This window comes from Apodemus sylvaticus, chromosome 21, assembly GCF_947179515.1.
Source record: "Apodemus sylvaticus chromosome 21, mApoSyl1.1, whole genome shotgun sequence".
Taxonomy (NCBI): Eukaryota; Metazoa; Chordata; class Mammalia; order Rodentia; family Muridae; genus Apodemus; species Apodemus sylvaticus.
In genome coordinates this window covers 10,496,765-10,519,564 of record NC_067492.1, presented here as the reverse complement: position 1 = coordinate 10,519,564, position 22,800 = coordinate 10,496,765, and the positions used below count along the sequence as shown (strand labels likewise).

General features: G+C 45.8%; 1 protein-coding gene across 1 annotated transcript in view; it reads left to right on the top strand.

Annotated features, from left to right (window-relative positions):
• Cdh13 (cadherin 13) overlaps positions 1-22,800 on the top strand; it is a 1,029,145-nt gene that overhangs the window by 659,196 nt on the left and 347,149 nt on the right. The window contains exon 6 of the mRNA XM_052167056.1: positions 18,609-18,753. Coding sequence (XP_052023016.1) covers positions 18,609-18,753 — 145 coding nt within the window. The remainder of the gene's footprint in view (positions 1-18,608; positions 18,754-22,800) is intronic.

The window sequence follows — 22,800 nt, the reverse complement described above, 5'->3', positions numbered from 1 at the left end:
CCGTATAACATTTCTACCACAAGAAGGAAGCTTAATCCTCACAGTGCTCTCCTCACCTTCCCCAGAACAGGTAACCACCATTCCTGTCCTTATCCTACAAATTCACCGACTGTGAATATTCCCGACAAACGGATTATATGGTGTCTGGCCTTGTGGGACCATCTCTCTTATTTTTGTGTCTCCTTTTTGCACTTGACTCCCGAGTTTCCTCGGACCATCTTGCCTAAGTGCACATGGAAGGTTTTTGACTGGATCCCTGACATCTTATCAGTGGCTACACTACAGAAGAAAATGGGACACTTGCCCCCTTTCCAAAAAAAAAAAAAACCTGTTAGCTGCCAATTAAATCCTTTGAGGAGGAGCGTGGCCCTCCACCATCCATGACAGTGTTGAGAGCCCCAACCTTGTGCAGGTCGTGTGCAGATGAGCACAGCTGCAGTGAGTTCAAGAGTGTGATGGTGCATCACATCTGGATGCCGTGGGTTTGCTCCTATCACCCAACCCTCTTCATCTTCCCTTTTTCTCTACCTTCTCTTCCATGATGTTTCCTGAGCCTCAGAAATAATTGGCTCTCTACTTTTATTTATTCTTGGCCCTTTGGCAGCTCTGGGTTTCTGCATTAATTGCCTCCTGTAGCAGTAAGGCGCTTCTCTGAGGAAGGCTGGATGCAGCACTAATCTGAGCTTATAAACAAGAGTATATAAAAGGCAGTTTGAAAAGATGAGCAGTTAGCCAATCAGGAGTAGTAGATTTCTCCTGTAGCGCCTATGACCTCCTCAGCCACACTCTTTGGACCAGGTTTACAGAAGCAGGCATAGGTTCCTTCCTGTGGAACAAGCCTCAAATGCAGAAACAAACAAACAAACAAACAACTCTTGGTTACCCCAGTAACAGTCTGCCACAGCTGCATTAGAGGGACCTTCGTTGTGTCTGAGATTGTTGGTGACTCTTCTTCCCCAGAAGCCTGCATACCACTAGCAAGGCCGGCCAGTGTGGAAGAAGCTTCCAGCTCAGTTCTAGCTTCATCTCTAATAGCCTGTGGCCCAGCTGTGCAATGTCTTCAGCAGTAGGGTCTTTCCACCAAGTTCTGATGGGCAGCCAAGACCAATGGCAGGACCACTGGGTCTTCAGTGTCCAACAACTTGCAAAAAGATATTCCATACCTTGCACCACCGCACTGGGATTTTTATTTAAAACTCATGGCTTCTGGAAGGAGTTTTACATAACCATGGAATAAACCACATTACTATTCTATTACTATTCTAACTCCCATTACTGTCACTAAGGCAAATACCACCTGCTTTTCACAGTGGCAGACCCTAGATTTTTTTGTGCATGTGTGCATGCTTGTGTGCACACACAAAGGTCATGAAACTAGAAAGATGACCACAAGAAGTGGAAAAGAAACTTTTTCGTTTGTCTGAGGTCTCACTATATAGCTCAATATGACCTTGACTATTCTCTCTCTCTCTCTCTCTCTCTCTCTCTCTCTCTCTCTCTCTCTCTCCCTCCCCCTTCTTTCAGACTCCCAGGTACTGAGATTACAGGTTTAAACCCCTAAACCCAGCAAAACTATTTTTAGAAATAATTATAAGCCAAGAGTCTAGCACAGAAAATGAAATATAATGGGGACACTATATATTATATAATATACACTATACATTATATAATATTTATGTATATGTATATATAGAGATTATTTAGATGAATAAATGATATCAATAAAAATATGAATATAACTGAATTTGCTTAAAGACATCTCAGGTTGTCAAGACTCTCTTCTCCCATTCCTCCCCTGTTTTACATTGAATTTTCTAGAATATGTGTCAGGAAACGCTTGCTATATAGGGCCAGATAATAAATATTTTAAGCTTTGTGAGCCACGCAGACTATTCAGTAACTTCTTGGTTCTACTTTCCCAAGACCGAGCAGCCATAGGGAAGAATGAGTGTGGCCTCAATCCCACACTCCATCTGCAGACAGGAGTCTGCTTATGTGCTCAGGAAAGGCGTGTGGCTCAGGGACTGGAACACAGTTTCTTTGATACTGTTTCCATACTTTGTGCCTTCATATTTCTGTTTTAATTCTGAAGATTAAAAAAAAATGTACTTACATCCTTCTGAATATATCTGAACATGGGAAACCAGTGCTCACAGAGGCCAGTTGAGGGCATTGTGTCCCTTGGGTGCTGAAGTGGCAAGTGGTTGTGAGCCACCTCTGGGATTTGAACCCATGTCTTCTGCAAGAGCAGCACATGCTCTTAACCACTGAGCCATCTCTCTCTCCAACTTAACTTTTTGTTCCTGCATATCTCCCCACAATCCCAATCACCTCTCCTCCCATCATTTGTCTCCCAGAGGACTCTGGTAACATAGCCGAGCTGACATCTCATTTAGAAAACGTCCTTTGACCTCCAAATGGAATCAGAAACACTTTGCACAGTCGTGAGTTAAGCACGGCCTTGGGCTGTCACATGTCATTCATTCTTTTTAAGCAACCCCATGAATCTGCTCGCTCTCACTGGAGCAGGCGTTTGTCTTAACACTGCAGTCCACAGGCTGCTCCTTTGTTTGTTTGTTTTTTTTTAAGCCACCACTGCCAAATATATAAAAGATGCTGTGTAAATGTAAGACTGAAACACAAGACAGGGAAGATGCTGTGTGCCAAATGGAGTCTCCTCCTTGCACAAGTGCAGAGGCAAGCAAATGCTAGAATAAAGAAAGCAGACGGGGACAAAGGGATCCACTAAGCAGAAGGCAGCAGACAAAGCCATCACTGAGGAGAAGGCCCTTGAGAAAGTGAGTTCCAGCCTTCCCACGCTACATAATGTGTACTTCCCACCCCAAGAACATAACGTTTACTCTTCTTAACTAGAATTTTCACCAGGTAACAATGGTCAATATTGCATTGGTCACCTGGGAAACATTTTAGTAAAGGTGCCTCTCCCAGCATGCATTACACCTACCCTGATGTGCAACATCAGGAAGTCCTCTCTCATCTGGGGCTAATCCTGGGGTGGGTACTAGAATCTTCCTGCTCCTGCAGCTGGGTTCAGGACCACGGACAGCGCCCAATGGCTTGTCTGTTCCCCTCTTGGAGTGTCTGGGGGAGTCTAGGGATGGACTGTTCTAGGGATGAGTCCCCAACAACAACAGTGTTGTAGGACCAACCTCCCAAGTTCAGAAGAGAACAGAAGTGCCAGCTGCACCGTGCGTCCTTACTCTCACCCGCTGTGCTGCAGCAGCTTCCCCGCCCAGTGAGTCTATGAACCGCCATCTTGTCTGTGGATGAGGCTGTGCTTCTGCTCAGCGTGTTGCAGATGCATGCGAAGGGGACATCAGGGTCATGAAAGTGGCTCTCAACGACACTCTAATTCTGAGCCGTCCAGGACACTTGAGAAAGTTGAGTGGCTGTTAGGCAGGGGAGGTCTGAGAGGGTACGCGATGAAGCTGAATATGGGCTTAGTTATAAATAGGGCCGTCTATACTGCTTGCTCAGCAAAGAGGCCATTCCCCAATCTGATGCAAGGGCATGTGGCCAAAAGAGAAGAGATGATACAATCTGGGTTGAAATCCAAAAGAATCTAACAGCAGGGGTCTGATCATGCCGCAGTCATGACTGACTGCTTGAGGCAATCTTTTTTTTTCTTCGCCACAAATGAAAAATCAGATGAGAGATGCTGAGCTAGGGTTCTAAGAATGGTGGGGAGGGATTTATGTAAGAAATATGAGCCTATTCTGGGAACTTGGATTGCCTCATTTATAAAGGCAGGGACAGATGGGATCACTTTGGCGGGAAGGAGTCTGTATTAAGATCTACTTGCATTATTTGCCTTCGTTTCAATATGCTTATTAGTAATATGTGTGTCAGAACAGAACCATTTGCTATCAATCACCACCAAACAATGAACACCCCCATGTAGGATCATCAGTCTGCATGTTTTTGACAAGTTAACAACGAGTGCACCGAAGTGGGTTTCTTCCCTTGAAATGGGAGGAAGATGTTTCCACTGAATTCTTAATGTTTGCTTTGAGGCTGGGTCCCCCTCAGAGAATCTTTAAAGGTCTCATTTCTCTCTTGTCTATTGAACTGTCCTTAAGGGAGAGTAAACTATCTTCCTGATAAAATAGAAAAAAAAATAAAAAAGTCCCTAACTGATTCTCTGTTTGTTTCATTTATGGAAAATAAGCTCTCCAAGAGACTTTGTTTCTGTGTGTCGCGGAAACAGAGCGCAGGTTGTTGTCCTGGTGAGCTTATCTTCCAGCAGACATCAAAGGACTGCCTCACGACTAAGCAGTGTCCTAGTTAGTTCCATCAGCTTGTCAACTTGACACAGCCTAAAGCCACCTGACAGGAACGCCTACATTGGGGGACTGCAAAGATTAGATTGGCCTGTGGGTGTGTCTGGGAAGGCTTGCCTTGATTGTTAATGGATGTAGGAGGACCCGCCCCACTGTGGAAATCACCATTCCATGGGGAGGTCGTCCATCATTCTGGGCTTTATGAGGAAGCTGCCTAGGTAGGTGTCTGCCTGTGGGTGAGCCAGCAAGCAGCGTTCCTCTGTGGGTTGTTTGACGTTCCTGCCCTGACTTCCCTCAGTGATTGTGAGCTGACATAAACCCCTTTCCCCCCTTTAAGTTGCTTTTGGTCATGGTGCTTATCACAGCAACAAAATGGAAGCAGAAGATGGCGGAGAACAGCCAGAGCTGAGGGGAATGGCACTGGGAGAAGGGCAGTGATTGTTTTCAATCAATTCTTCAAGAAAAAGTATCTGCTTTGGAGGACAGGTGTGAATGAAAGAGGGGGCAGAGCTATGGAAACCTATAAAGGAAACAGTGTGTCAGGTGAGGGCACAGCAAATCCAACGGCCCTGCAAACACAATTACTTTGGCAACTTTGAAGTTTACCAAGAAGTGCATGGTGGTACCCAGGTGGTTCTAGACAAAGAGATCCAATCACGGATGTATCCAGTTAACCTACAAACGGCAAGATATCCAAAGCCAGAGAGAAAAATCCCACTCGATATTTAAAAGCTAATTTTGGTATCTGAGGGGCATGGGAGAAAGCACGGGGACAGTTAAAGAGACAGTTGCATGAGCAAGGGGCGACAGCTTGTCCAAAAGGGTGACCCACAGAGAATGAGCAATGGCCAGGTTCAGCATAGAGTTTGACTTTCTAGTGGGGATCAGATAAGGGACTGGAGGTGAGGGACGCTCAGACTACACCGATATGCACTAGAGAGTTGGCCTTAAGGCCACTCAAGCAAAGCTAGCGTCTTAGTTAGACATGTTTAAGAAAGCAGGGTACGAGCTTGAAAGATGGATCAGCAGCTAAGAGTAAGTATAGCCCTTCCGGGGGAGCAGGGTTAGTACACAATAGCCACATGGGAGAGGGAGGCTCACAACCACCTGTAACTCTAGCCCCAGGGGATCTAATGCCCCCTTCTGGCCTCCATGGGTAGTGCATGTATGGGGCGCGCATGCCCATGCGTGCATGCGTACTCACACACACACACACACACACACACACACACACACACACACACACTAAGGGGAGGGGGGCGATGCGAGAGGAGTAGAGTAACATTAGAGTAACATTTTTTAAGTAAGAAAGCCAGAGGAAAGAGCAGAGAGACCGCATTGATAAGGTCCTAATTATGTACGCTGTTCCTTACCACAAAACTCTTTTTCATAGTAACCAAGTCCGAGGAGACTGAGTCCCTGCAAGCCACAAACATTGGCAACATTGTTTTGTTTTTAATGTTCTTATTTCTTCTTTAAAGAACTCAGACACAGATACAATGTACTTTGATCTGATCCTGTATTGTTATTGTTATTACTATTAGTTCCCCAAGTCAAATAAGTGCTGGGCATCTGTAAATGGGTGTGCAGGTGATCATCTGGCTCGTGAGCAGCCTAGCAGCAGCCGCATCTCCATAGAAGAGTGACTCCCTCCCTTAGCCGCCATCGTTGACTCTTTAGCTTGACTCAGACATTAGCATGTGCCTGTTACAGATAGAGGACAAGAGAGACAGGGAACTTCACCTACAGGAAAACAGTCACTGTAGCGTCCTCCTAACATGATCTTGGTAGCAGGATGTCTTGTTTTCCAAAAACTGCATCTTTTCATGTGTCCTCTTTTTCAGTCATAATTTGCTTCTTAAATATTCCACTTGCATTATTAATGTTATTTCTGTGCCAGAAATACATTTTCTTTTCTCTGAAGTGTTTCTGCAAGGTGATGTTCTACTTTTACTGATTCAAAAATCCTCTCACGAGTCTCCACTTGGAACACGGAGTGTTGTTTTATACTTTTCCCATTTTTATGCAAAATGTAAATGAGTGTGTCATCATCAGTTCTCTCTCTCTCTCACACACACCACATGCTTGTATGTGTGTGTGAACACACACTGCCTTCACACACACACACACACACACACACACACACACACACACACCAGGCTTCATCTCTGGAAGTAAAATCCTCAAATCTCTGCTGAATTCCAACAAGTTACACTTCAGAAAGGCATCTTAATGTTTCATTAAATTTATGACATTTATTTCTGTGTGTTTGTGTATACACACATGTGTAGATGGGCCACACCATATATAGGGGGGTCAGAGGGCAACTTTTGTGAACTGGTTCTCTCCTTCCACTCTCCTGGGTATTGAACTGAGACCGGAGACTCTGCGGCAAGCTTCTTTACCTACTGAGCCATCTCTCAGGCCCAGCAAGGTGTTTTACCACCGTTTGTAATGGATGAGAACTTGTTTCTCCCAAGTTTGCCAGATAGACTGCTGTTTTTTTTCTGATTAGTTTTGACAATTGCTTAAGAAAAAAAGAAGACCTCATTTCATTTTTATAATAATTTTTGGTCTTTATGTGTTGCCATTTGGATAATTGTTATTTTTTCCCTATTGATTTTGTTTTAACCAGCTTTTAGAAAACTCAAAATAAACCAGAGTTTATGTGATACAAACATCTCCTCAGCCTCTGTTTACTTTATCGGGCTATCTTAGCTTATAAAACCTTTCATTTAAGTACCTTAATGTATCAATAATTCACAGAGTAAATTATGGCTCTGATTATAACTCAGGTCTTCTTTGCTCTGTTTCATAAATATTCAATGGCCTTTTTACCCTTTTAGTACCTTAACCTGCCTAGATGATGCTTTAAGTCTTTGTACACCAATTTTGTTACCAGTTTTGGTAAGATGATGCCTGATACATTTTGTGTGTAACAGTTTGACTTTAAATCTGTAAACTTTAGAGTGTTGGGCCTGGAGAGATGGCTCAGCAGTGAACAGCTCGTGCTGCCCTTGCAGAGGACCAGAGTTCTGTTCTCAACATCCATGTTGGATGCTTCACAACCTGAAACTCCAGCTCCGGTGCCGCTGACACCCTCTTGCGTCTTCTTCTGGGGCTGCACTGGTGAAGGCACACACACACACACACACACACACACACACATCTTTAAAATAAAGCACAATATTCAGTTCTATTAGTCTACATTTTCTTTGGGATGCACAAAAAACAGAAGAATTAGGTCCCACCGATGGCTTCCCCTCAGCTTTGCTTTCCGAAGTATTACATTTCTTACTTTCCACAAAAATCTTCTTGACCCTGGTACATGGTTTTAATGGGCCTGGCATAATTCCATCATTTATGATTTATGTAAATTCCACTGAAGCCAATTAAAATTTCCAGCCTGTGTCCCCTCTGGAGTCACAGGCTATTTACTGTGACTTCACCTAGCTGCTCAAATAAAATTATTTTGAATATCTGCATTGACTCCTTCTGCATAATTAAAGTTACTTCAGAAATTAAATGGAGAAAAATGTCCTCAAAGCCCAGTGTGGTTGTGAGAATGCATATACATTAGGAAAAGGTGTTTTTATTGTAGCTGTAAAATCGAACACACTATCTGAGAGAGAGTCTTCCCTCCACACTGGGAGCACCAGAGCTCCGAGCTTTCCTAAGCCTCCGGTAATAGGATTGAGGTCTTTAATTAATAACGTAACAAGTGTGAAATTTCCATCTCCCTTTTGGAGGTGAAATGTGAGTTTTGTATCCTCTGGGGAGGCAGACTGACATGCAGTCGCATGAACATACAGAAGAGGACTACCAAAGCCTCACAGTGTTCAACCCTGGGTCCTCCCCAGTTGTTCCTGATAGCATTCTTCTTGAATGGGTAAACACAACGAAGAAAAGTTTCGTGAAATGCATATGATGGTGTCAAAGAGAAGTCTGGATTGCTTAAAAGGAGAGGATTTTAAGGGGACGAGGAGTACCACACAGAACTGAACTGTTAGTATTGCTACTGCATCCCTGTTTGCTAATCATTAAAGATCTATGGGAAACGAACGGTTTCCTAGGAGGACTATGTGGGGATGACTGAGCTACCCTTTCAGACTGAGCCTCCCCACACACACCTCCAAACACACACACAGCAGCCAGAGGCTGCTTCTTGGGGCTCCTTGGCTGCCATGGGAATCTTGACCTCTGGTGTGACCCTGGTTTGTGCTGAGTGCCCAGCAGGTGCCCGGCAAGGTCACCTCCCCTTGACAGACCAACTCGTATCCTCCATGCATGTGTTTTTCTCTTCCTTTAGTCATAACACACACAGAGGGGTACTGCAAACTCCATTCGTTACGTGCACAGACCGAGACCCAGGGAACCAGTTACTTAGTCAAGTAAGAGAGCTGTGTGACCCAGTTTACCTAAAATGGCTTTGGGCAGTGCCTGTTGTTTTGGCATAATTATTAATAGTATCTACTTTCATCCAAAAACATATTCTTGTTGGAACAATAAATTATGTGGACACTGTATTAATTTCCTATTGCTGCCGTAACAGATTATCCCAAACGCGGGGACTCAGAACAACGCACATTTATTTTTATGCTGTTTTGAGGGTTGAGTATTGCACATGGCTTATACCGTGTGTGAATCTGGGTGTCTGCGGAGCTGCGTGCACATGTGTGGGCTCCAGGGAGGAATCCCTGCCTTCTCCCTTTTGAGTATCAAGAGGCTGCCTGCAGTCATTGGGTCATGGTCCTATCCTCCATGTCCACAGCCCACCACCTGAGTAGGTCAAGCCTCTCTCTCACTCCATTACTGAGACCTTCTAGTCTCCTTCCTTCTTAAACACTGTGGGATTACATAGGATCCAGGATCACCCAGGCAAAACTTTGTTTTAAAGTGAGTTGACCTGCTGGCTTCTTCCACTGTACTGTGTAACCTGGTATATTCCTAGGACCCAGAAATTGGGGCATGCCTGTTTTTTACAAGGATCTGACAGAGAAACAGAGACAAAATTGGAAGTTCCCTCCTTTGCTCATGTCACCTGTGTGGATGTCCTGCTGGGAAGAAGGCTGAGAGTTGGACAGAGCCTGAGAACTGGGAGTTGAGACTCAATGGAAAATGTTCCTTGATGCTTAGTTTCTTCACAGCACTTGAGTGGTCAAACATTGCACAAACAGCTGTCTTCAAGCTGTTTGTAGTCTAATGAGACCAGGAACCTATGCTCTATATAGACAGATGGATAGACAGACAAATGATAAATAGATGGTTGGATAGATGGATAGATATATGGATAGATAGATAGATAGATAGTAGATAGATGATAGGTGATAGATAGATAGGTAGATGATAGTAGATAGACAGATAGTAGATATAGATAAATATATGTCTTATGAGCATATATATATACACACATGCATGTGTGTTCTACACACATATGTGTATGCAGAACCTGTTTCTAACAAAGGAACCTGTAATAACTCAATGCTGATGAGACAGATGTTGAACACAGGAGGCCAGCAGTACAGAAAGCAGGACCAGTCTAAGTGCCACGTTTACAGACTTAAGTCAGGATTAGTCTTACGTTTTCTTTCTTATCACAGCAAACATTGGACCCCTGTGGAAACAGTCATTTCTTTAGAGTCTTGGAGCAACCTTTAACCTCTAGGCATCATCCTGCAAATAAACAACACAACATACTTAAAACAAAATCTCTTATTCACAAGGGAACTTTGTGGATTTTTTTCCTGTGTGAGCACCAAATAACTGCCAGATTCTAGAGACTTCACTTCCGAGCTCCTTTTCAGGGTTAGAAGTAAGGACTGAGATGCCCCTGAGTTAGCCTGGGCTAACTAACATCCCAACATCCAGGTCATCGCATCTGTGGCTCTGTCTTTCCTTCTCCCGGAGGTAAATATGACTTCTTACTTTTCTAAATAGATTGTTTGCTTGTGTGTGTGTGTGTGTGTGCACATTTGGGTACCCTTGAAGAGAAGAAGGTATCAAAATCCACAGCAGCTAGAGTTACCATGGGTGTGAGCTGCCTGACGTGGATGCTTGGAACTGAAGGAGTTTTCTGGAGCAGCAATGTGTGCTCTTAACTGCTGAACCATCTCTCCAGCCCTAAGATCAAGGTTTTATGTGGCACCACACACACACACGCACACACACTGAGAGAGAGAGAGAGAGAGAGAGAGAGAGAGAGAGAGAGACAGAGACAGAGAGAGAGAGACAGAGAGAGAGAGACAGAGAGAGAGAGACAGAGAGAGACAGAGACAGAGACAGAGATCTGAATTTACAATCCACTTTAACTGGGGACACCTGGACATCCACATCGAACCCTGCAGAGATTCTTTTGTGGGCCCAGCTTTGCTGACATGCGGTGCTACAAAGATGAATGAAAAGAAGCAGGCTGCTTTGTTAGGATTTTTAAGCTATCTCAAGCAGAAGTCCCTGAAGATTCAGTCCTCAGACAGCAGCCATCGTGACTTCCAGGTCAGAAAATGTGCCACAAAGAGGAACTGCAGATAGAAAGCACCCACTCGGTGACAGCGTCTTATCTGCACAGAGGAAACTGAGTCTCCTTGTGTTAGAGCTGCAGCTGGTATAAGATCTTCATTTATTGTGACTGAAAACAAGCCTTTGTGCACAGCCCACTGATTACTGATTCCCGGGCTTGTACTGCAATATCTCAAAAAAAAAAAAAAAGTCATTAGCTGTGTCTGTGTTTGACTGTATTTGAATACTCTGCCCAAAGCAAATCGGAATCACCAGAGTTGAGAGGTCACTGACGTGCCTCCTGGATTGTTTCTCTTCAAAAGAACTCACCAGGGCATTGACTGCATGGGATGCAGTGTCTCCACTGATCCTGGCCTCCCTTCAGTGACCTGACTCAGCCCATTCGAGTCTTTTAAGAGCCAGCTCTCCATCTTGGCCTCCACTCAAAAAAAAAAAAAAATAAGCCTCGAAGCCAGTTTTGATCTCCATCCTCTCATCCCATCATGTACGATCATGATGTCAGACACCCCGTCTCTCTCGTGATGGGAGAGGAGAAGATGGGCCAAATGCAGGGCGTGGCCTTAAGGGCTTGTGGTGTTGCTGGAAGCCAATGCCTGTGCGCACACTTCGTCTGGCTCACTGTGTCTTTGGTTCTGCTTTTGTTTTTAAGGGAGTCTTGTTAATGAATCATGCAGATAGCATCTCGAGCAGTACAAGGCATTAATTAGTTTAAAGAGTCATTTGGGCTTGCATATTTCAACTTTGCCAGTTCACATCTCTAGTAGAGAGTATGTCCCGACTCACTTTCCCTTAGATGGAAGGACATGGCATGGAGGAGCTGGGTATCAGGAAGGATGTTTCAGGGGACTCTACCCTGGTGGCCTTCCTCAATCCTGCCCTCCCACATGCAGGGCTCAGAGGCTAATACCCACAGCCCAGTCACCATGGACCAGACCTTTGGAAGCAGAATGTCACAACAGGCTGTCTTCACACCCCTGTGCCCACCTACCAAGACCCTCTGAAGCCAAGCATATTAACACCCAGCGTCTTTGTCTATCGACCTGAGGAGAAGCCATATTTACTCCAAAAAGTTTAGGAGCGGTTTACATCCCCGATGCCTCTGACATCATGAATCCACTTTTGATATCTATACATTTGATGTTTCTATTTGTCATTCCATTCAGTTTTCTTTTCAGAAGAATCTATGACTGTGACTGGGGAGTAGTGTCTGTCTCCCAAGCCTGAGGGCCTATGTTTATTGTTTTTGCTGTTTTGTTTTTAGACAGGATCTCACTGGGTAGCTCTGATTAGCCTGGAATTCACTTTGTAGACCAGGCTGGCATTGAACTCACAGAGATCTGCCTGCCTCTGCCTCACAAGAACAGGTCTAAAGGATATGCAGGATCTGAATTTGATCTCCCAGAACTCTCAGAGAAAAGCAAAGCTTTGGTGATAGGCCTGTAATCCCAGGGCTAGAGAAGCAGAGACAGACCCTGGGACCCACTGGCTAGCCAGGCTGGCTGACCAGGTGAGGCTTGGGCCAGTGAGGGACCCTGTCTCAAAAAAAAAGTTAATAGTTCAGAGGAGCATCTTCCTAGGCCAACATTTATCTGTCATTGTATGTGTGCGTGATGCCTACACACACTTACACATACACACTCTCTCATACACTTACACATATACATACACACACTTATACATACACACACTCACACACATACACACATACATACTTACACACGCATATACACACTTATACATATACATACACACACTCACACAAACTTACACATATACTAACACATGTACTTACATACACACATACCTACACACATTCTTACACATATACACACATACATACACTTATACATACACACATACTCATACACTCTTATACATACACAAATACTTATACATACACTCATATACACTTACACATACACATACTCACACACATACTTATACATGCACTTACACACATACATACATATATACATACACTTATACATACACATATACTCATACACTCTTACACATACACAAATACTTATACATACACTCATATACACTTATACATACACATACTCACACACATACTTATACATGCACTTACACACATACACATACACTTACACATACACACACATACTTACACATACACACATACACACACATGGGGGCAGAGGCAGGGCATAGAGCTGGGCTGCTACTGTAATGTGCACAGCCTGTGCTCTGTGGCAGGGGGCTGTGTGATACACAGAGGTTCACTGTGCATGCCAGTAGGTACAGGCACACTTGTGACTACTAGTGAGACTGTGCACACCAGCTGTGCCCCCAAATCCACTGGAAACCTTGCCTCCACGCTACAAGATTATAAAATAGCAGCCGATGTAATATAAAACCATGAAGCAAATGACTCAGTGAGTAAAGCTACTGAAGCCAACAACTCAAGGCCGGCTGCGACAGGACCTTGAAGGGACACAAGCAGAAGGAGGGAATGTGGACTTTGGAGTCAGTCCTGAGTTTGGATGCTGCCTAGTAGCACACCAGCTTTGTGACTGTGGACTGTGACTGCAGTTTCTTTGCCTCAGCCAGTATTTCTCCAAGTTTGTTTTGAAGCAGGTGTATAAAAAGCCTGGGCCTGGGCTGAACACCAGATAAATGTTAATTCCCTTCTTTTAAAAAGTAAGCTGTCAGTTTAATATGCTTTGATATTGTTTACCATTGGGGCTTGTGTTGGTCAATTAAGACAGCACAGAGTCAACTGGCCCAGGGCCCGTGAACTCAAACTGACAGTCAGCCTCCTGTGCCAGAGCTGGGGAGAAGGACAGATGGTCAACGCTGAAGCCAGAGCATTAGGCTTTGGTCTCTTAAAGAGAAACCACCTCTTCAGAAGAGGGTTTATGCAAACAGTTCTGTGTCAGGCCTCAGATCTGAGCACTCGCTAACCCACCAAGCCCTTCCTCTTTACCCCGTCCTCAGGAGCCTGTGAGGCTGAGATGGAAAGGTTCACTCATGAATAGGCATTGCACACTGTGGGAAATGTTACATCCGAGAGTGACCATGAGAGGGTACACCAGGAACACCATGACTAGTCTGTTAGAACCATAGGAGAGTCCTGGGGTCCAGCCTGGGAAGGAGAGGGGCGAGCATGGAACTGGGAAGCTCAGGCTTAGGAGGAGGGTGTATGTGACAAGACTTGGGCTGGATGTGTGCCCTGAGGAGCTAAGAAGGCTGCTGCGGGTGGTTGGTAAGAAACAAGAGGATTTCCATGATGGAGTGTGTGGAAGTGGGCTGGGGTGAAGCTGTAGAAGGAATTAACAAAATAAAATCAGACGGGTCTCAAGAGGTGATTCAGTCTATGAAGTGCTTGTCACACAAGTTAGAGGACTTAAAAGCTCACCTCCAGAGCACCCACATAAAATGCCCAGCTTGGTAACTAACACATGCTGGTAGCCCTGGTGGTAGGGATGGAGGCAGAGGAGGATTCTCTGGGCCACTGGACAGCTTGTTTAGCCATATTAATGGGCTCCATGTTCAGTTTGAGACCCTATCGCAGAAACTAAGATGGAGAGGCTGGAGTAATGGAGACCTGGAGGTTGGGGGTTTGGTTCCCGGCACCCACATTGGGCAGCACAAACCACCTGTAACTCCAGCTCCAGAGGGTTCACACCCTCTTCTGCCTCCTCAGGCACCAGAATGCATGTGAAGTAGACATACTCTAAGTCACACGCCTAAACACATATGATGGAGTTATTTAAAGAAGACATTCAACATTGACCTCTGGCCTCCATGCTCTTGTGTGTGTGTGTGTAGGGGGTGTGCACGCACGTGCGCGCGTGTACTTGCACACACATGATATTTACTTGAGGAATGATAAGACGCTATTGGAAAGTGACTGCTATAGAGTGACATAGAGACATGGTGGACAGTGTGAAGGGGTCAGGGAAGACCCTGCAGTCCTGATGGTGAATCCTAAAAGTGCCCTTTCCAGTGGTCATGGTGAGAGTGGTAGAGCCAGCCTCCAGAGGTGGTGATGGGGATAGAGAGAATTAATTTAGAAGCAGTGTGGACCACAACCTGATGGGGTATCTGGGGGCAGAAGATTCACTGTAGGATGGGCCTGAAGCCACCTCTTAGCCACAACCACGCTCTTAGCAAGATGATGAGCCCATGGCAGCCTCTGTTATACCTCTGGGCTCTTAGGATCATCTCCCCTGACTGCTAACACTGGATTAAATGACTACACCTAAAACACTCACACCATTTCTAAAATAGGCTGAAAATGAACCCTTGAACATCGGAGTAAGATTTGGGTAATCACAGTCACTCAAGCCTGCAATCCCACTCGGAGGATCTGTGTGCTTGAGATCATCCTTAGCTACATAGTGGGGTCCAGGTCAGCTAGAGATGCAGAGTAAAACATTTTGTCTCAAAAGAAAGAAAGAGAGAGAACGAAGGGAGGTATGGGGGAGGAATGGAGGGAGGAGGAGGAGGGAGGGAGGGGGAGGAGGGAGGGAGGTGAAGGGAGGGAGAAAGGGAGGGGGAAAGAGGAGGAGGAATAAAGAGAGAGGGGATAGATAAACAGACAGACAGACAGACAGGTAGGTGGGTGGGTGGGTGGGTGGGTGGGTGGGTGGGTGGATGGATGGATGGATGGATGGATGGATGGATAGATAGATAGATAGATAGATAGATAGATAGATAGATAGATAGATAGGTGGGTGGGAGGGTGGGTGGATAGATAGATAGATAGATAGATAGATAGATAGATAGATAGATAGATAGATAGATGGAAACTTTGGTAACACTCCTGGGCCATCCTTGCATCAGAGGCTCTGTGTGTCACATTAGAGTCCTCACAGCCACCAGCCAGTCTGTGAGAATCCCTCACCAAGCACTAGGGTCCAGAAGGTACAGGCCATACTCACTGGGTCCTACACATCTGGAGGCTTCAGCCACAGGACGCCTGCTCCACTGCTTCCTCCTCATCTCTTTGGAGGCCCTGCAGATTGTGCCTCACGTCTACAACAGCCATTAAAGCCAGAGGGATACAAATTCTTCCCTCGAGGGAGTGTATGGGGCTGGATGCCACGGGCCTGGGTGCTGTGGGAAATCCAGTTTTCTGCAAGTTCCTCCCCGTCTGAAGGCTGCAATGGAGTTGCAAAATGCAACGTGGGCACGCACTGCCAGGGCATCTCATCTTCATCACCCCTTTGGTGTTTAGTTAAAGTTTGGCCGTTGCTTATTTAGAACTCTTTCAGTGATGTTTAGGTTTTCACAAGCCCCACATTTGGCTGTGGAACCTCATGTGGGGGTCATAGCCCACAGTTAAGAATCCAGAGAATGTGCCTTCAGGATTCATCATTCCAGAGGCAAGGTAACCATGAAAGCAACTCTGAGGCTCTGGCTGACAAACTGGCTGTAAAGGGCTGCTGGGGCCCTTTCCCCTGAGCAGTCATTTTGTGGCTTCCCGCCATTGGCCATCGTCTGTTCTTCTCCTGGTGGGCTCTGCCCTGCAGCTTTACATCTCAAAGATGACAGATGGGGGCGGGCCCTCCTCCCTTGCATGTATCTGTCTTGCTTCATTTCTGTGCCACTAGAATCCATCGTGTGATTTCACAGGGCACACACGTGGTTTCAGACTTTCAAAGGAAGGAATCTGAGGGTTTGAAGCATTTCACTCAGGAGGGGAGAAGGAAGACAAGAGCATACATCGCTCAGCATTGATTTTCCAACACACAGAGCCCCTCTGGGATGTGAGAACAGTGTCCTTCAGAAAACCCGTATTTGCTCACCGCAGTCTGGCCTTAACATGAGAATAGCAAGGGAAATGTGCAAGGATGTCATATGTGTGGGTGTGTGTGCTTGAGTATGACACACATGTGTAGTACAGGAACATGTGGTAACCAAAGGTCAACACTGGGCATCTTCTTCCATCACTTGCCTAAAGATTTTCTGAGACAAGATGTGATGATAGGTTTTGTCCCCTTGACACAACTTAGAATCACCTGAGAAGAGAGTCTCAACTAGGAATTACCTAAATCAGGTTGGCTTGTGGGCATATCTATGGATACCAGTGTCTGTTATGTTGATTGATGTGGGAAGAACCCACGCACACTGTGGGTGGGACCAGTCCCTAGAAAGTGGATCCCAGACTGTTCAACTAGAGACAGCAAATGAAGCACTAGCGTGCGTGTGTTAATTCATATTTCTCTGATCCTAATTGTGTCTGTGTGCAGGCAACTCCCTCGAGAGCCTGCACCTGTGGCTTCCCAGGAATAATGGGATAGAAACCTCAATTGAGAGTAAAAATAACCCTGTTCTCTCCTAAGTTGCCCTTTAAGGGGTATTTTATCACAGCAGCAGGAAACTAAGACACAGAGTCTCTCACTGAACCTAGTACTTACTGATTTGGTCACACTGATTGGTCACACTGATGGGCCAGCAAACCCAGGGGTCTGTCCCGTCTCTGCTTCTTCATTGCTGGGATTGTAGGCATGGGGTGCTTGCCCTGATTTAGTGGGGTTCCCATGTTAGCAGCTGAGCCTAGTCTCCCAAACCCAAGCTTTGAAACAACATTTCTTTTCTATTATATATCATATAAGTGCAATGTTAGAAGGCTTTGTCCATTTAAAACTTTCTTATTAAGGTATTATCTTCTCAAGAAAGCAAATGGAGTATGTGTGTGAGTGGATGCGTGCATGTGTGTGTATGTATATGCCTGTGTGTGCATGTGTGTGTGTGTGTGTTGACACAGAGGATATGATAGTGCTAAAGAAAAACAGAAAACAACCCCTCTCTCCATGTAGGCCCAGTTTCCTCTCATGTCCACATTTGTAGATCACAAATATGATTGTAATGTTTATGAGAGAGACCTCACCCATGAAGAAACCAAGGGATTGAGAGTCTTGGTGGAAAGGCTCTATGCGTTGGTCTCCACTGCCCAGAAAGCATGGTCATCTCCTCTGAAGGGAGGGACACTTGTATTCAAAAATCTCTTCCTGCTTTTACTGAGAGAAGCCAAGGCCCAAGTAAGGTCAGTAAATGGAAACGCAGGACCGTAACATTTCCCTGGGAATACCATGGTGTGATGCTCCGCTTCCAGACCAGCAGCTGGGCTGAATGTCCGTGCTGCCGTTTCGGCTGCGATCTAGAGGGGCTTTTCTCTGGAAGCACTTCATGGGTCTGTGAGGTCTCTGGCTTTTTTGAGGGAATCCCTGGTGGGCAGGAGCCCTGAGGTTTCAGCAGGGCCTTGCACATGCCAGCCTTCCTACCTGAGGGATGCCTGTAGATGCGTATTGATCTGACTGTCTGCTCAGCATCACCACAAACCCTGCAGGCTCCCCCAGTTCGTGCTGCTTCCTGTATTGTTTCTATTAGTATGATGTTCCTCTGAAGGATAATGAGATTGGAAAAGCAAACATTATATGCACATTTTCCTAACTATGGTAGATTGCAGTAGTGTGTCTGTATGTGTCTGTGTGTATGTGTCTGTGTGTGTCTGTGTGTATGTGTCTGTGTATTTGTGTGTGTATATGCGTCTGTGTCTCTGTGTGTTTAACTTTCTTTGCAGATTTGATGACTTCATTGCGAATTTTTTCCAAGGGGGATTTAACACATGCTGATCTTTGGCTTATATTGTAAACTGTTTAATTTCTGTTCTCCTCCTGGTGACAAGCCCTGGAAACCAGAGTTTCAATATCATCAAAGGCTCATAAAATGATTGATACAGCCTCCTTTCTCCAGGGACCCTTGTCTTGATTTTAAAAATAATGGTTTCTTTCTCTCCCAATCTCTTTGCTCCTACAGCTGTTTGTGGAGACCACAGATGCCAGTGGCAAAACCCTGGAGGGGCCGGTGCCTCTGGAAGTCATCGTGATTGATCAGAACGACAACAGACCCATCTTCCGGGAAGGCCCTTACATCGGCCACGTCATGGAAGGCTCACCCACAGGTAGGTCACACACTGTCTGGCCATCAGCATGGTAGCCCTTAAAATGACACATGGTCATTTTCGAGGATCCTGACTGGTCGATGAGAAATAGCATTGATTTCTAGCAAGGGCTAGAAGCATGAAACTCAACATAATTGGTGGGGGGCAGGGGTTAAAACTGTGAAAATACCTACTTTAGTCATCAGGGGTGATGTTACATCCAGGACTCTGATGCCTAGTCAGTGTTGGGAACTGTGTGGATATCTGACTCACAATGTACAGACTGAAGGCGAACAGTGTGCCCTGTGGGGTTCTGATGAGAAAGTCTGTCCTCCACATAATTTGCCCTGTGAATCCTTTTCATAATTGCCTTTCAGTAAGAACAATGTTGGTGTGACAGGCTGAGCCTTTTCCCTTTTCCATGGAAGATGCTCGGAGGACACCTTTTTGTCTTCAGTCAAAGGGCCAAAGGCAAGACATTTCTCTCTGGAAATACCTGTAGCTACTGTTATGGAAATGACTCCAGGCCTTAAGGCCCGTGCTATCTTTCACAGCGTTTAACCTATTTAGGTAGGGCTTAGAATTTAGATCCCCTCCTTCAAGGGGCCAGAACATTCTAATTAAAGGATCCAGTATCCAGCCAAAAAAAGTCACCCCTGAGATTACGGCTGCGACAGCGTAGAACAAAGAAGAGAGAAAATGCCTGCTGGTGTTGACTTTAATTTTATGCCCTGAGATACATTTAAGTGGAAAAGCCCTGTATTAAGAGTGTCACTGTTGCTGGCTCTGAAGTGTTGACTATACAATGGGTAAAATAGTCAGTCAGCAAGCCATCGAGGAGACGGAGGCCAGCTTGGGCTGTTTCTCTGCCTTTGTTGAATTGATGGGGTGTATCAATGACATGTAGATACTGGAGACTTTGGAGATGTTGCCATGGCAACCTCCCCAGACTACCAGGTGAATAATGGTATGCAAGGCGCCTCAAACCTCCCTTTAGCTTCACAAGTTCCCTCTCTCTGCTCTTCATCACATCCTCAAAAGGGCAGGAGCAGGCATGCCCCCTCCCAGATCTGAATGCGCTCTCTACAAATGATGGTGGATTTGCTGTGTGTTTTCCCCGGGGTGGGGTGTTACTGGGAGACATGGAGGGAGAGGAATGGTAACAAGCCTGGTGAGGCGCAGCCTGGCCAGGTGAAATCAGATCACTTCCGTCCAAGCAGACCTCGTGGCACCTCTCCAGGCCCTTCTTTTGATGGAGAGGGGACTTGTGATGAGAAAGACCCTAGAGTTCGATTTTGATGTTTACAGAAAACTACTTAGAAGGAGCTGAGGGGGCAAAGCAGGTCAGCAAGATGGATGGAGAAAGCTATTAAAGAGGCCAGAGTGTGAGCAAAACAAGAATGAGTCCTTCTCGCTGTGCGTGGTCCCCAGACCCTGAGTGTCATGGCTGGGATGTGGATGGACTGGAAACGTGATGCTGGCGTCAAAATGTGTGGTGCATCTGGGGGCTTTGAGTCTGACCTCTCTGTCTGTTACATGCATGTGATGAGATGAGGGTTGATCTCCCTCCCACGGCTGTGTTCTTCCAGAAAGTTTAGGAACATTTCAAGTGCTATTGCTTTGTACCCATGTCATATTTTCAAGGAGGAAATTGAATCCTTTATGCACATTGAATTCCTTAAAGCACAAAGATATCCGGTTAGGGGGCAGCGTTGTCTCTAGGAAATATAAACCAGCTCGCACTTCTCTTTATGATTGATATTATCCCATAAAGTACACAAGATTTGGACTGCCAGGTGGAATGGATGCCTCTGTGGGTGCAGAACGGCCGTTTATTGTTTTCTTTTCTCTCAGCAGCCTCGAGGTTTAACTCTAGAGCAGATATGGGAAGGATCAGGTCAGATTTGGTGTCAGGAAGGTAGATGCTTGGGCTGGGAGAGGTGGGGAGAGAGTTTTAGTGGAAACTGCCGAGGTTCATTAGCACCGGGCAAAGAACTTGCAGAGAAGCTAGTGTCAGGGCTTTGTGAGGGTGGCAGATGTCCCTTCCTCCTCTAACCCCCACAATGGAGACCCTTTTCAAGTTTACCTTCCTGGCTTGCTGCACAAATGCTTGTTTCTCTAAGGTCTACAATTCCCTGCTCCTTTGTTGAGTTTTCCTAAGTCACTCTCCCCATTAGATTCTTTTTGAGACAGTCTCTACTGAGCCTGCAGTTGGCTGTTTCAGCCCTGCGGGCTGGCCAATGAGTCCCGGTGTCCCCCACCCCCATCACCCCTTTCTCAATGCTGGCATTACAGGTGGAGATTGCTGTGCCTAGGTTTTCACACGGGGTGCTGGGGATGGAATTCGGGTCTTCACACTTGTGTCTCAAGCACTCCATTAACTGAGCCATCTCCCAAGTCCCTGGCCACATGCTCTTGGTTGGTCCAGAAACTTGAGTAAACAAACAGCCACTGGGCTCTCCTATCATTGAACTGAGTCCCCCATGGTGTGCTGGGAGATTTAGGTACCACTAACTGTTTCTTGCCACGGGAGGTGGTGGGTCCAACCATCCTCATCTCACAGATGAGAAAGCCAGGAGTCCAGAGTTCGTGTCCTGAGCTTTGAGCCACAAGCTCCTTCTCATCTACCATTCTGGAGTCCGCTACTTTCTTCCCAGAGATCAGGAGGACCGTGGGGAAATTTAGAGATGACGCCTTATTTGATAATAGGATGCTATCCTGGTTCCATGCTAGTGTCTGTTGTCATTAAAAATAATAATAATAATAATAATAATAATAATAATAATAATCAGCCTGACCAAAAGCAACATAGGGACTTTGTCTCCAATTCCGAGTTATAGTGCAATGTCACAGGAAAGTATTGGGTGCAGGAGCCTGTGACCATTGGCCACATCTGCAGTCAAGAGCAGATGGAAAATGAATGAATGAATGAATGAATGAAGACACCCATACTGTCTGCTTGTTTTCTGTGCTCAGCTAGCTTTCGTCCCTTACACAGTTCAGGTCCCAACCCATGGCATGCATCTTCTCACCTCAGTAACAATCAGGACAATCTCCACAGACACACAACCGGATCTACAGAGTTCCTCAACTGGGGCTCTCTTCTTAAGTGATCCAAGTGGATAAGTAAAAACCATCACAGACCCTGTCAGCCCTGCTCAGCTCGGAGTCTGAAGATGGCAGGGCCTGTATCATCTGGGTGTAGGCACCACAGTCCTCAACCATTCTTAGATCTTGCATGAGTCTGAGATCTAAGAGACTCCAGCCTATGGGTCTGTTCTGTTCCAATGGTTGTGCTAGATTCTAATCAGGTCCAGCCTGGGACACATTTGTGTTTGAGTAATTCTTCAGATGATGAAAGAGGGACAGTCCTCCTGGCCAGCAGATCGGCTCCCCAAATCCTTTGGATTTACTGTGAGCATTCTGGAAAAGGCTCCGGGAGACACAGGGTAAGACATTGAGACCCTCCTTGTAATCTCATCGCTTTCTCCTGAGCCCGTCTTGCTGGGGCCAGCTGCATGGGGTGAGGCTTACACAGCATCACAAGCCGAGTACGCTGAAGAAACCCGTCTTGTTAACTGCCCCCTCTCTAACACCCTAAGCTTTTAATTCTTGATGAACACAGCAGTACTACTGTCATTTTTCACCCAACTCCACACATTATGCAACTGCTTCTGGGTCCAGTTCTAAACCTTATTCCCAGTTTTAATTCTTCACACTCAACTTTTTAATAAGGTGGGACCTCAGGCTAGCCCCTGAACCCTCTAAAAGCCTCAACTGCCTTGTCCATAGTATGGAGCAGGATAGCAGTAGCTCTCTGAGAGCCCTTGTGTGGGGATTAAATGAGGCAGCAGGCTATGTCCAAGCTTGGGCCTTGACAAATGCTCAGCGGATGCCAGTGTGCGGTTGTGCTGTTAACGCTGAGATTACTCTTGATGCTCTGACATTGTTCCCTTCAGCAAAGTTAAAGCGAAGAGACACATGGTTGGTACGAAGGAGAATTCATTTCCCAACGATCCAGTGCCACGTCCCTGTGTACCCGGCTGCCATCAGTACCCATCCGTCACA